The sequence below is a fragment of the Bos taurus genome, chromosome 20 (genome assembly GCF_002263795.3).
Source record: "Bos taurus isolate L1 Dominette 01449 registration number 42190680 breed Hereford chromosome 20, ARS-UCD2.0, whole genome shotgun sequence".
In the NCBI taxonomy this organism is placed as follows: Eukaryota; Metazoa; Chordata; class Mammalia; order Artiodactyla; family Bovidae; genus Bos; species Bos taurus.
This window is the reverse complement of record NC_037347.1, coordinates 8,144,149-8,159,835: the sequence shown is the minus strand read 5'-3', so window position 1 is coordinate 8,159,835 and position 15,687 is coordinate 8,144,149. Positions and strand designations below refer to the sequence as shown.

The window sequence follows — 15,687 nt, the reverse complement described above, 5'->3', positions numbered from 1 at the left end:
TGGAACTCTGCATTCAGATGTTTATATCTTTCCTTTTCTCCTTTGCTTTTCGCTTCTCTTCTTTTCACAGCTATTTGTAAGGCCTCCCCAGACAGCCATTTTGCTTTTTTGCATTTCTTTTCTATGGGAATGGTCTTGATCCCTGTCTCCTGTACAATGTCACGAACCTCATTCCATAGTTCATCAGGCACTCTTATCTATCAGATCTAGGCCCTTAAATCTATTTCTCACTTCCACTGTATAATCATAAGGAATTTGATTTAGGTCATACCTGAATGGTCTAGTGGTTTTCCTTACTTTCTTCAATTTAAGTCTGAATTTGGCAATAAGGAGTTCGTGGTCTGAGCCACAGTCAGCTCCTGGTCTTGTTTTTGCTGACTGTATAGAGCTTCTCCATCTTTGGCTGCAAAGAATATAATCAGTCTGATTTCGGTGTTGACCATCTGGTGATGTCCATGTACAGAGTCTTGTCTTGTGTTGTTGGAAGAGGGTGTTTGTTATGACCAGTGCATTTTCTTGGCAAAACTCTATTAGTCTTTGCCCTGCTTCATTCCGTCTTTCAAGGCCAAATTTGCCTGTTACTCCAGGTGTTTCTTGACTTCCTACTTTTGCATTCAAGTCCCCTATAATGAAAAGGACATCTTTTTTGGGTGTTAGTTCTAAAAGGTCTTGTAGGTCTTCATAGAACCATTCAACTTCAACTTCTTCAGCGTTACTGGTTGGGGCATAGACTTGGATTACTGTGATATTGAATGGTTTGCCTTGGAAACGAACAGAGATCATTCTGTCGTTTTTGAGATTGCATCCAAGTATTGCATTTCAGACTCTTTTGTTGACCATGGTGGCCACTCCATTTCTTCTGAGGGATTCCTGCCCGCAGTAGTAGATATAATGGTCATCTGAGTTAAATTCACCCATTCCAGTCCATTTCAGTTCGCTGATTCCTAGAATGTTGACATTCACTCTTGCCATCTCTTGTTTGACCGCTTTCAATTTGCCTTGATTCATGGACCTGACATTCCAGGTTCCTATGCAATATTGCTCTTTACAGCATCGGACCTTGCTTCTATCACCAGTCACATCCACAGCTGGGTATTGTTTTTGCTTTGGTTCCATCCCTTCATTCTTTCTGGAGTTATTTCTCCACTGATCTCCAGTAGCATATTGGGCACCTACTGACCTGGGGAGTTTCTCTTTCAGTATCCTATCATTTTTGCCTTTTCATACTGTTCATGGGGTTCTCAAGGCAAGAATACTGAAGTGGTTTGCCGTTCCCTTCTCCAGTGGACCACATTCTGTCAGACCTCTCCACCATGACCCGTCCGTCTTGGGTTGCCCCATGGGCATGGCTTAGTTTCATTGAGTTAGACAAGGCTGTGGTCCTAGTGTGATTAGATTGACTAGTTTTCTGTGAGTATGGTTTCAGTGTGTTTGCCCTCTGATGCCCTCTTGCAACACCTACCGTCTTAATTTCCACTTTTCTCCTTATTGGGGAGACGTTTCCAGCAAGCATGGTAGTCATTACCCACACCCTGCCAATATGCCTCTCAAACAAGGCTGACGTGGGGGTCAAAATTCCCTCATCCCTTTAGTCGGATTAGAAATGACAGAGATGGGTTTAAAGGTCAAGGAAAGTTTTGGAACTGATGAATATGCTCACTATCTTGATTATGATGATGATTCCACTGGTATATACACATGTCAAGACTTATCAGATCCTACCCTTCAAATACATGTAGTGTAGTGTATGATTATTCCTCAATAAAGCTGTGGTTTTTTTTTTTTTTTTTAATTCCCCCATCCCTGACAAAATTTGAAATTTATCTAAATGAACTTTGTTAAAAAGCAAGGAAAGGCAAAGCAAAAGCAAAAGGAAGAGTGAGCTAGGGAATAATTGGGGGCAGATTGCAGATTACATTCTCCTTAAAGTATGAAACATACTTAAGAGCCTGATGAACACAGCTTCTCAGCACATACGGGTCCATGTCTTCTTTCCTAACTCTGCTCATGAGGGATTCAGACACTGAACTTGCGGGGGAGTCAGATTGGCAGTGCTCTGGAGTTTGGTTGAGATTTAAGATCCTGCCACAATCTGCTTCCCAGTTCTTTCTTTCTAGCCAATACTTACTACACTCCTCCACCATACCCCCTGACAAGCAGGCATTTTTGTTCTTTTTTCTTGGACTCTGTCCCAAATGAGGAAAGTACTGCTTTATGGGCCTCCAAGGTTCCTCCCCTGCTTCAGGTAAAGTGCACTAACCTTGCTAATGAACTTGTAATCCTCTCAGAAGTTGTTCTGAAATTCCTACCCTCGCCTCTGAGCCACTGTTCCCTATCCTGTTCAGTTCGTCTGAAGTTCATTCATTAAGTCTATTAAATTGACTTGAGGCAGGGTCACCAGTTGTTCCTGACTAAGCCTGAGCCGAATGTCACAAAGGGCCAAGAGAAGGGAAAACCCTTGTCTAGGACCTAAGGTACCTGATGGTCTCAAAAACACCAGTCAGGTAAAGTAAAAATCTGAAACAAAGACATTGCCAACTACTAAGTAACAAAAATTATTTCCAAATTTAGGCTTGAAACAACTTATTATCATGCTGACAACTTCTGTGAATCAGGAATTCCCAAGGAGCACAGAAGAGTTGATATATTTACCTTATATGGGGGCTCAGCTAGGAGAACTTGAAGGCTGGGGGGACTCGGGGCTGTGGACAGGAATCGTCTGGAAGTGTCTTTATTTATGCCTCCAGCAGTTGATGAGAGCTGTCACCTGGGACTCAGCTGGAACACCAAGTGACCTTTTCAGAGGCCTGGGCCTCCTCACAGCGTAGGTGACCAGTCTCCTGAAAGAACAAGTGGAAGCTACATTGCCTTTTAGAAGCTAGCCTGAAAAGTCACATGTGCTATTCCCATAGTAGTCATAACTCCCCCAGATTCAAGGGGAGGGAGCTGCGTTAGTTTATTAGGCTGCCATAACAAAGTTCCGCAGACTGGGTGGCTTAAACAACTGTCTCACCATTCTGGAAGTTAGATGTCCAAAATCAAATTGTCGGCAGAACTAATTCCTTCTGAGGGTTGTGAGAGAAGGACCTGTTCCAGGCCACTCTCCTTGGCTTACAGATGGCCATCTTCTATGTCTCTTCACCTCACTATCCCTCTGTGTCCAAATTTCCCCCCTTTATATTGGATTAGGGAGGCAAGAGTTTGAGCAAACTCCGGGAGATGGCAAAGGACAGGGAAGCCTGGCGTGGTGCAGTCCATGGGGTCACAAAGAGTCGGACATGACTCGGTGACTGACAACAACAAGGGTTACTCCTAATGACTTCACTTGAACTTGACAACCTCTAGACCCTATCTCCAAATAAAGGCGTGTTCTGAAATACTGCAGGCCAGGACCTCAACATATTAATTTTTGAAGAAACAACCTGTAAGAGGAATGTAACTCCAACTTTCAATGGGCAATGTCAAAGTCATCATGTAAAAAGTGCAGTGGGAGGTATTGACGCTTGCCATCACTGGAAAATATAATCTACCCCATCATGACATAAAAAAGTTTAATAGTGAGAACCTATCATTGCTTGTATTATTCGTTTCATATAGGTCAGCACACAACATATAGAACATTTACTTTGGAGGGGGGACTATTATCATATGTTTTATACTTTTAAAGTGGATGGAGAGCTCAAATATCAACTGTTTGGATCCAAACAAGACACCTGGGAAACTCTGTGATTGACTCTTCCCCCAAGGCAACAAAAGGCTATGCTTCACCATCTAGTGCTTCCAAACAGAACTTCCAACAAATTATTATTTCTGGCCCAAGGATTCACTCTACTCTAAACTCCTTTGCTGATTTGCTTATTTGTAGTAGACACTCTCTATTAGTGCTTGTAGTTCAGTCTTGACCAATCTTGTCTTCACTCAGAGGAACTCATCCCTGTTGGTTTTGTTTTACATGCAAAGTAAATTTAAACATGTATTTTTTAATCAATTTTCGGGGAAACAATATTAATAAATATGTACTGTAACAATAAATCCTAACATGCCTCATTGGTTACCATTACTGTGACTACTTGAGATGACGCGTATAGAGCCAAATAAACTTTACACACAGATGGGGCTCCTGCCAAACCCAGATCGGTATTAGTAACACTCTTAATGCCCCAGTGCACATCAGCAGATGTTCTGCAACAAGCACTCATCCAGTAAAGATTATACAAAAGCCAGTCTCGAAAGCCCAAACATTTCTTTTTAAAGTAGGGGAGAAAGAGTGGGGTAGAAACCTAGTCACCCCACAATCTACTGGACCAATTCTCCAGGTTGCTTCTCAGTATTGCTACTCCCACTGTTTTGCTTTTCCCAGCCTCTTTTCTGCTGGTCAGCCTTTCTCTTCCTGATCACCTGGGGAGACACCCATATCTACTGAAGTATGATCCTCTGGAGGTGGGACGCAGGTATTGTTTCGGAAGTTGCCCAGGTAATTCTGGTGATCAGCAAGGTTTGCCAGCTACAGATCAGTGTGATCAAGTTCCTTCAGCATAGCCTACAAAGGTCCTCAGCCCTGCTCAGCCCTACAGTGGCCTCCCTCACCACTTCCCGTCTCATGATTTACCCATAATGACCCTGATTACCAATAGTTCACAAGACTCAGTTTGCTGCTTCACCCCACCGGGCCCTGGTTCCTGCTGAAAACACTCTGCCCATCTTGACTGCCAACCTATCACCCTCCAAAATCCAGCTTGAGGGTCTGCTTCTGTGAGGCCTTCCCTGATACACTCTACCGCCGTCCAGAATTAGTCCTTCTCCCCTCTGGATTCTGACTGTACCTCACTCACACAGCAATCAGCACAAGGAGCAGAAATATACTTCCTCATCTGTCTTCTCTAGAGTGTGATCCACTCAAAGGCAGGGTCTACGGCATGTTCACCTCAGTACCCACAACATCTAATCCCAGGACAAAATGAATTAGAGTAAACTGGTTTTATGGGGGTAAGCAAAGGAATCCTTTGTCAAGGATTAAGACTCCTTTGTAAAAGTTCCTTGCATGTTTTGTTACTCTGCCTGGCCCTGAAGTGATCTGGGAGATTTTCTTTCAGCTTTTAACACAGCACACCCTAGCTCTTTCCCTCAGCAAGAAAGCAGATCCCTATGAAGAGGAAAATAGATCTCATTTGCACTTACAACAAACTTGAAGGACATTAGCACCCAAGAAAAAAATCTCCCAGACTAAGGTCCTCTGGTCTCACCTGGTACGGACCCTTGCCTTTCCTCCTTTCCCTCCTATTTCATACTCCTGCTTCACAGCCCAGATAGGAGGGGCCAATAATTGCATTACTTTGCCTTCCCTCTGTTACCTCTTCCCTGCTTGTAACTTTGACCAATATTGCAGCTGTAGCCTGTAACTGACTCTCCAACTTAATGCTGCCAGTTTCCAGCCAACAAAAGCTTCATAGGCTATATAAAAACTCAGTTACACTAAGGATTTTGGCATCACTCATCAGGAAACCGAGGATTGGTACTGCCCCAAATTCAGAAGACTGAAGTCCTTGCTTCCTGCTCTGGCTGGTCTCTAGGGGAATGGCAACAGGCCCCTCAAGCTACAACAGTGGTAACGCACCAGTGCGTCTCTGACTTTGGGGTATATCCAAGTCACCTGGGGGGCTTGTTACAACACAGACTGCTGCTTCCCACCCCCACAATTGCTGATTCAGTGGGTCTGAGGTGTGGCCTGAAAATCACATTTCTAAAAAGTTCCAGGTGATGCTTATGCTAGTCCAAGGACCGTACTTTGAGAACCACTGTGGTAGAAAGTCGGAGAAGGCAATGGCACCCCACTCCAGTACTCTTGCCTGGAAAATCCCATGGACAGAGGAGCCTGGTGGGCTGCAGCCCGTGGGGTCGCTAAGAGTCGGACACGACTGAGCGACTTCGCTTTCACTTTTCACTTTCATGCATTGGAGAAGGAAATGGCAACCCACTCCAGTGTTCTTGCCTGGAGAATCCCAGGGACGGGGGAGCCTGGTGGGCTGCCGTCTATGGGGTCTCACAGAGTTGGACACGACTGAAGCGACTTAGTAGTAGTAGTAGTATGGTAGAAAGTAGCTGGAAGGGGGTGGATCAAGCTACCAACCAAACTTGTTAAACCTAGAATTGTGTAGTCACTTAGCCGTGTCCAACTCTTTGTGACCCCATGAACTGAAGCCTGCCAGGCTCCTCTGTCCATGGGGTTTCCCAAGCAAGAATACTGGCGTGGGTTGCCATTTCCTTCTCCAGGGGATCTTCCCGACCCAGGGATAGAAACTGCATCTCCTGCATTGCAGACAGATTCTCTATTATTGAGCCACCTGGGAAGCCCCAAACCCAGAATGCTGCTGCTGCTGCTAAGTCACTTCAGTCGTGTCCGACTCTGTGCAACTCCATGGATGGCAGCCCACCAGGCTCACCCATCCCTGGGATTCTCCAGGCAAGAACACTGGAGTGGGTTGCCATTTCCTTCTCCAATGCATGAAAGTGAAAAGTGAAAGGGAAGTCACTCAGTCGTGTCCGACTCTTGGCGACCTCATGGGCTGCAGCCTACCAGGCTCCTCCGTCCATGGGATTTTCCAGGCAAGAGTACTGGAGTGGGTTGCCATTTCCTTCTCTGAAACCCAGAATAGCGGGTCTCAAACTTGTCTGCATATTAGACATATTAGAATCACCCGGGGAGATGTAATGACTCTGGATGCCCAGGCTGCATCCCTATTATTTTTTAAATTGTATTTACTTATTTGTTTTTGGCTGTGCTGGGTCTCTGTTGCTGCATGCAGGCTTTCTCTAGTTGCAGCATGTGGGGGCTACTCTCTAGTTGCGAAGCATGGGCTTACTGTGGTGGCTTCTCTTGCTGCAGAGCGCAGGCTTCAGGGCATGCGGGCTTTAGTGGTTGCAGCACCCTGGCTCATTAGTTGCGGCATGTGGGCTTAGTTGCCCCGCAGCACGCGGGGTCTTCCCGGACCAGGGATCAAACCTGTGTCCCCTGCATGGTAGGTATATACTTAACCACTGGACAACCAGAGAAGTCCCTGAATCCTATTATAAATTAGAATCTTTGAAGGTAGGAGCAAGGTATGTATTTTTTTAATTTCCCAGGTGCTTCTATTATGCAGGCAAACTTGAGAACCCGTGATAAAGACAAGCAGTTCTCAACCCTGTTTGCAAATTAGTCACATGGGGAACTTTTAAAACATTCCTGCGAGGACCCCACCCTGAACCAATTAAAGTAAAGTATCTGGGTATGAGGGCTGCCTCCCTCTCTGCCTTATTTCCTAGGTTTTTCTAAAGTTTAAACAGTGGTGAGGATTATTACTAATCTGCACTTCAGTGAACCCCTGTTATAAACTGTCCTTTCCGTTTCATCTGAGTAATCCCTTCTTGTTTTGAACAAGAGAGACTAGGGGAATTTTATGTTTTGAACACTAGAGGGCACTGGTCTGAATAATCTGGGTGTGGGTGGGAGCAAGAGAATAAAGCTGTCTTCAAGGTAGTGTTAATCACTCAGTTGTGTCTGACACACCCCATTGTCCATGGAATTCTCCAGCAAGAACACTGGAGTAGGGTGCCATTCATTTCTCCAGGGGATATTCCTGACCCAGGGATCAAACCTGGGTCTCCTGCATTGAAGGCAGATTCTTTAACGTCTGAGCCACGAGGGAAGCCCCTTCAAGGTGGGTGCCCTAGCAGGGAGGCCAGACCTTTTCTAAAAATTACCTAGAGCAGCCCTTCTCAGAGCCACCCCCGGACCCGCAGCATCAGCATCACCCGGGAGCTTTTGGAATGCATGTTCTCGGGGCCTACGCCAAAAATTCCAGCTTGGGGCTCTTGATCTTGTTTCGGCAAGACTTCCAGGTGATTCTGATGAATGGGAAGACAGCAGTGGAGAAATTAAGAACTTGATCTTCTGTTTCTTACATAGGTTCATCACTACTTTTTAAAAACACACTCTCACCACACTACCTTTCACACTACTAGAAGGAAGGCTCTAGAAACAATAACAGCAGCAATGTCTTAATTCCATGTATTTCAGAGTGAGGGAGAGCAGTCAGACCTTCACCACCCCTGTGCTGAGTATGGGCTTGCAACCTTGGCCTCTTTGTAGGGCCTTAATAGGTGGTTTTGTGTCCTTGATATGATGGCCACAGGTAATTCCCAAATTCTGCCAGCCATTTGTATTCAGTAGGAGCTCTGTGATGGCGCTTGCCACCCCCAGTGTGATTAGAGTATACTTAGGAAGCTCTCTCAGAGAAGGCAATGGCGCCCCACTCCAGTACTCTTGCCTGGAAAATCCCATGGATGGAGGAGCCTGGTAGGCTGCAGTCCATGGGGTCTCGAAGAGTCAGACACGACAGAGCGACTTCACTTTCAGTTTTCACTTTCATGCTTTGGAGAAGGAAATGGCAACCCACTCCAGTGTTCTTGCCTGGAGAATCCCAGGGACGGGGGAGCCTAGTGGGCTGCCGTCTATGGGATCATACAGAGTCGGACACGACTGAAGCGCCTTAGCAGCAGCAGCAGCGGGAAGCTCTCTGGGGCTCCTGAACCCATCTTCTGTTCTCCATTTCCTCACCAGATGGGGTCACATCCTCTCTACTTTTTATGCAAGCCACAACACATGAGCTTCTCCAGCTAGGCAGCTGGGTGAAGGCCCTGCTGGATTGAACCCATCAGTATTTTGCCAGAAGCCATAGGAAACAGCTCAATTTCCTTTTTTTTGCCAAGAACCCTTTATCAAGCGTTAGCAAGGCCCTCAGGCAGTGTGAGTTTGTTTGGAAGGGAACCAGACCACAGATGAAATGTGGAGTGAGTCCTGTAAAATAAGTAATCCCTGTCCTGGTGCTCTCGGCCAGGAAGGGAACCAAACTTACTGAGATGTGCTAATTCTCAGGATTTTACATACACAATGTCACTTAATCCCCACAACAACATTGTGACATTAGGAGTATTATTCCTACTTACAAAACTACAAAGATATAGGAAACAAATTCGAAGAGCTTGAACCATGTGCCTGGAACCCCTCAGGTAATAAACTGAGATTCACATTCCCAGTTGAACCTACCCTGCATACCTGCGGGTGACTTTGTCCTTCACGCCATGCATCATGCAGAAAAGGCAGCCCTAATTTGTTTCTGCCACTGCATTGCACTACCTGAATATAAACATTGAAAATGAACACAACTTTATAAAGAAACCAGTATAAACCTGCCCTGGGTTTTAAGAGTTGATTCTTGGGATGCTCCATAAAAATCAAAACTGTGGCCAAGGAAGAATTTAGGAAGGGAAGCATAGATGTGATGACATCAGCAATCATCCTTATTTCTGGTACCCTCTTGGGTCTGTTTCTCTCTTTTGATCCTGCTTCTATCCTGACTCTCTATCCCATCAAGAGTTTCCAGCAAATCTCCAGCTGAGGACACTGAGCCTCTTTCTGGAAGGGCTGTGCTGTCTGCCACTGACTGTTCCACCCTCTCTCCCAACACTCCATCCTGATTCCCAAGTATGTTGAACAAGCCCTTTTGAGATGAGAGAATCTGCTTTCCCACAGCCTTGCCAGTCCTGAGCACTGTGTTCTTTTAAAAATCTTTGTCACTGAAGTAGTAAAAATAAAAATCTCATTCTTTTAATTGATGTGTCCTTAATTGCTGCTGAGGTTAAATATATACATATTTGAATTTCTTTTTTCCTGGTTGAATTACTCTTTCATGTTCCTTATCCACCTTGTTTTGGAGAATGGTTCTTATAGATATATCAGAACTCTTTATTTACTAAGGGTATGAATCTTCTGTCGTACATATGCAAATACTGTGTTCCAAATTGTCTTTTGACTTTGGTTATTTCTAAAATAGGAGTTTTATTTGGTCAAATCTATGATTTCTTCCTTCAGAGTCATTCTTAGAAAGACATTCCTCACACTAAGATTTTAAAAATATTTACCTTATTGTATATAATTTTTATACCTCCCTTTTCACATTTAATCCATCTGAAATCTATTTTGTTGTAATGTATGGGATAAGGCTCTTAAGTTGGCACTCCCTCTCAGAGGGATAGCCAGTTGTTCTAATACTTTTTATTTATTGAATGATACATACTTTTCTCACTGATTTAAAGTATTTCCTTTATTATATACTAAACGTTTGCATCTACTTTAGTTTCTTCTAGATTTTGGAGTTTTTCCATTGATCTACCCTTGTGATGGTAGCACACGTTTAATTTCTGTAATTTTATAATGTATTTTTATATATGGTAGTGCTAGTTCAATCCTTTTTCATTAACAATTTTCAAGTATTTCCTGACTACCATTGAACATTTATTCTTCCAAATGAATTCTGCAAGTATTTTGTCAAAACTTGACTCTTCCACTAACTGTTCTAGAAATACCTTGGTCCATCTCTCTAGCTGTGGTGCTAGAGAAGACTCTTGAGAGCCCCTTTGGACTGCAAGGAGATCCAACCAGTCAATCCGAAAGGAAATCAACCCTGAATATTAATTGGAAGGACTGATGCTGAAGCTGAAGCTGAAGCTGAAATACTTGGGCCACCCGATGCCAAACTCATTAGAAAAGACCCTGATGCTGGGAAAGATTGAAGGCAGGAGGAGAAGGGGAAAACAGAGGATAAGATGGTTGGATGGCATCACTGACTCAGTGAACATGAGTTTGAGCAAACTCCAAGAGGTGGTAAGGGACAGGGAAACCTGGCGTGCTGCAGTCCATGGGGTCACAAAGAGTCAGACACGACTGAGCAGCTGAACAACAACAATCTCTCTGGCAGATGTTTTTTCCAATATTCAGTAATTGTTACCTGTACCTACAGTTAACCTGGCACTGTGCTAAGAACTGGTGCTATAAAAAATGAATTTGACTCAATCCCTAACCTCAAGGGACTTAAAATCACATACAAGAAAAGAAAATTAATGCATAGGTGCATTCAATCATGATTTCTGCTGTGGGGAATACTGAAAAGGGTAGAGTTATGTGGAGGCTTTGATATAGCTCCTGGAGAAGGGGTGGAAATGAAAATAGCAAGATGTAACCCGAGCTTCACCTCTAGGCCTGGTTCAGTTCAGTTCAGTTCAGTCGCTCAGTCGTGTCCGACTCTTTGCGACCCCATGAATCGCAGCACGCCAGGCCTCCCTGTCCATCACCAACTCCCGGAGTTTACCCAAACTCTTGTCCATCGAGTCGGTGATGCCATCCAGCCATCTCATCCTCTGTCATCCCCTTCTCCTCCTGCCCCCAACCCTTCCCAACATCAGAGTCTTTTCCAATGAGTCAACTCTTCGCATGAGGTGGCCAAAGTACTGGAGTTTCAGCTTTAGCATCAGTCCTTCCAAAGAACACCCAGGGCTGGTCTCCTTTAGAATGGATTGGCTAGTAAGTGGACTCAAAAAGGGTTCATGCTTACTGTGCACCATTGGAACCCTGACTCCAGAGCTGTGTGTAGGGGACTCCATTCCATCTTCGCACTGCCCAGTGGGTCTGCATGCCCAGTTTTCCCCATCCCACATTAATCCTCTCTGGTTGTGTCTCGCATGCCAGCAACAGTGCAGCGCCCTGCCCAGCAGCATGGCTCTTCATGTCTTTCAAAGCATTATTTGCCTGTGTTATAAAATCTAAAAGCCCTCACACTCCTGGAAGGTGGGCTGATATCATAATTTCTACTGGAAAGAGACATAAATGGATGTTTTGCAAAGCACGCAAGTTGAGTGACTTGTCTAAAGTGCTGGTTGACAGAAGCAAGCATAGAAGGAAAGTTCAGGTTCCTTGGCTAATTCTCTATCTATTGCACCCCATGGCTTACTGAGTAAGCCCAGTCTTTCTGTGTAAGGCAGTTCTAACAGTACTACTCAATCTATAAGAAGATATGTCCAGAATTTCATTCTCTCTCTCCTCTGCCCTTTTCCCATCACCACTGTAATGAAATGGTGGGTCCCCCTTCCTTATACTTCTCCATCCAAACCATGGGGCTGGGAGAGGAGGCCAGAACAAACTAGGGCGAGCACCTAGATGGGCAAACTAGTGAAGAAGAGGGGAAACGGGCCTCTGGGGAACTAGAGTTTGAGGCCTCGTGGCTGTTGGGTTTCGTGCTAATGTGCCTCCAAGGCTGGATCCCAGGCATTCCAACCCATCCACTTCCTTTTCCATTGCCACCGTCAACAGCTTCTGAACAGAATCTTTACTCCTCTGGGCACCTGAAGACGGAATTCAGACTCAGCTTTTCACCTCCTCAGATATAGCTTTTAAACATACACACACACACATCTGTAATGATTTTTTAAAAGGGCTTGTATACTGACTAGCAGTGGAGAGACAGTAGGGACTGAAAAAGGAAAAAGGGTCCACCCTGAGTGTCCCTCTGGTGCTGTTTCATGTAGATACTTCAGAGAAGGGAAGACATTTCCCCTAACCCCCATTTTTCTTTAGAAATATCTAGGATAGAAGATTAATCTGTAGCTCTTGCTCAACTGGGCATTTCATTGCTGGAGTTGAGACTTCAAGAGAAGGGGAGTTTGGGGTCGATGTGGAGGAAATGGGCTGGATGTTGCCAAGACTAACATCGGGGGTGGGGGGCGCTGAGAACAGCTGTTGGGGAGTGTTCTTCCCTACCTCAGCCTCCAAACTGCACCCTGGACCAGCTGGAGGGGGCACAGATAGGGGAGATGGGGATCTGGGCCAAGGAATGGATGGAAAGAAGGGAAATCTTAAGCAATTGGGAGAGAATTTCTATAAGGACCTGGGGCAGGAAGTGTACATGGAGGGTGAAAATAAGTGACCTAAGTAACCAAGAAAAGTCAGGCTTGTAAGGCCAACTGCAAAGCTTGCTTTTGCAAGTAATGTGTATTCCATCTGTCTCCCCATGCCAGTGGAAGCACTAATAAATGTTACATGTTGAAACTTTTGCACTAGCTTGTACATAAAAATTCCATATGCCAATTGACTGGACTACATGAACACATCTGTCAAAAACAGGTCTCTTAGGCACAATTTAGGACATTCCAAAGCAGCTTTATAACTACTTTAGCCTCCAAATGGTACGAATTAACTCTCATAAGCCAGGTCTATTCTCGCTGAACCAAGGTTTGGACCAAATGTCCGAATCATTCAAGTCAGAAACACTCTTTTGCCTTCATTTTAGAGAGTATCAGTAGCAAGCTCTTTTTTCCTCCAGAATTATGCTGTTGATTCAGTGTTTGATGTCACATTGTAAACATATGTTAATATGGCCAAAATGATAAAATAGTTCATGTACTATGAGCTTAAAAAGGACAAAGTTCTGTATTTTTATGAGATTCTGCTACTCCAATAACCTTCAAAATTTACAAAGTACAGTGACACATACTAGGTCATTAGATCTCAGGTGCTAAGTATATTTTACTTTGGAAAAGTCAGTGTGGGGAAACTCCTGAGATGGATCTTTCATTTATATAGACAATTTGAAAATTTTTAATCCATATTTATTTGACTGCACGGGGTCTTTAGTTATGGCATGAGGTATCTTTTAGCTGTGGCATGCAAACTCTTGGTTGTGGCATGTAGCATCTAGTTCCCTGACCAGGGATTAAACTCAGGCCCCCTGCATTGGGAGCACGGAGTCTTAGCTCCTGGACCCTGGGTAAGTCCCTCGATGACCCTTTTAGATCCTTTCCCTTTGTGGAATGGGAGATGCATGGAGGAGGATGCAAACCTCCCCTGCAGAAAGAAGCCTAGATGCAAACTTCATGAACCCAGGCTCAGCACTTATCGTAGCTCTAGGGATGGAAAATGTGCCTCTTTTTTTCCTCATACTGATGTTCCATTCTTATTAACTTTTAGGGGAAAAAAAAAAAAACTGTTTAGAAAAGCAAGTATAACTGATGAATGACCAAGTGAGTTGGATAACCAAATTGGAATCTTCAAATGTCTCAACATAAGGGAGTATTGGGAAGAGTCTAACATAAATGCATAAGTGTGAATGCAAAGCACACACAGATCTCAGAAAACCGGAACTAAAGGGAGGAGGAAATCAGCATGTCAGCGTGTCTGTGAAGAAAGGCTTTAGGGTCTCAGTCATGACTGAATAGGCATCAGCAAGCCATCCAGGCAGCCCTGGTGTCATCTTTGACTCTGCTAATAAAGGAGTACCATCCCAAACAAGGGAAGATTGCCTTCCTTGACTCTGTGTCAGATACTATGTTCAGATATAGATACTTCACTTTTTTTTTTTTTTTTGGGTAAATTGTAATTTTTTTATTGGAAAACAAATATACAACTTGGAATGGATTTGAGGCAAATTGTGCCATAAGCCGATTTTCTTTAAGTGGCTAAAACAAAGTTTAAAAAGCAAGTTAACAATAAAAGAAAATGTTTCTGGTATAGGACCAGGAGTACAAAAAAATAGTGTACGAGTACCTGGATAAAACACCCGTTTTGCAATAGTGCAACTTTTAAGTACATATTGTTGACTGTCCGTAGTCCACGCAGAGTTACAACTCCACACTTCAACAACATGCTGACAGTTCCTAAAGAAAACTACTCAAAAAAAAAAAAAAAAAGGCATAACCCAGATGTTCCCTCATTTGACCAACTCCATCTAAGTTTAGATGTGCAGAAGGGCTTAGATATATCCAGAGTAAGCCACATGCAACATGTTACTTGATCAATTTTCTAAAATAAGGTTTCAGGACAATGACAGTAAAATAAGGGAAGAAAACATGGAGGAATGAAGTCCTAATTACTATACATGCATATTTTTTTTTTTGACAGTAGGGGGAAACCTTTTACAGATAAGTTACAAACAAAGAAAAGGCAAATAAACAATTTTGTACAAGGAATTTAACACATTCTGTACAATGTCTTCACTTTGCTGTCATCATATGTACAAACTCTTCATAGTTTACTTGACCATCACCATCAATATCTGCTTCCCTGATCATTTCATCAACCTCTTCATCTGTTAACTTCTCTCCAAGGTTTGTCATCACATGGCGGAGCTCTGCTGCACTAATATAGCCATTACCATCCTTATCAAACACACGAAATGCTTCTCTAATTTCTTCTTCACTGTCTGTATCTTTCATTTTTCTTGCCATCATTGTCAGAAATTCCGGGAAGTCAATTGTGCCATTACCATCAGCATCTACTTCATTAATCATGTTCTGTAACTCTGCTTCTGTGGGATTCTGCCCAAGAGACCTCATTACAGTTCCCAATTCCTTTGTTGTTATAGTTCCATCACCATCCTTGTCAAATAGTGAAAAAGCTTCTTGGAATTCTGCAATCTGCTCTTCAGTCAGTTGGTCAGCCATGCTGCAAGCGCTACAGGTCTCCGGGACGCAATCACACAACCACTCAGCTCGCTCGCTCCACTTGGACTCATAGATACTTCACTTTAAGAACAAGTTGGAGTGGATCCCAACAGAGCAAGCAGCCTGGTAAACAAGGCATGGCGTCTGTCCCCAAAGGACACCCAGTGCAACAGGGGAACTGAGTCAAATGGGTGCCAGTTCAAGGAAACTGTGGTTGAGTTAAGCCTTAAAAAGGAAATATTTAGAGGAGACTTTCAGTATGGGAATATAACATCTGTTTCCAAATACTTGAGAATCTCTCATGGGAAAGATAAACACTGTTGGTATGGGAAAATCTGAATCAATAAGTGAACTTTACTAGAAGACAAAGGCTTCCCA

The 15,687-nt window shown here is 43.9% G+C and overlaps 1 protein-coding gene across 1 annotated transcript; it reads right to left on the bottom strand.

The window, feature by feature from the left end:
• Positions 1–14,213: 14,213 nt before the first annotated feature.
• Positions 14,214–15,376, bottom strand: CALM (calmodulin-like). Its single transcript, NM_001166508.3, has one exon. The coding sequence runs from the start codon at positions 15,307–15,309 to the stop codon at positions 14,860–14,862; it is 450 nt and encodes a 149-aa protein (NP_001159980.2). The 5' UTR covers positions 15,310–15,376; the 3' UTR covers positions 14,214–14,859.
• Positions 15,377–15,687: the final 311 nt, after the last annotated feature.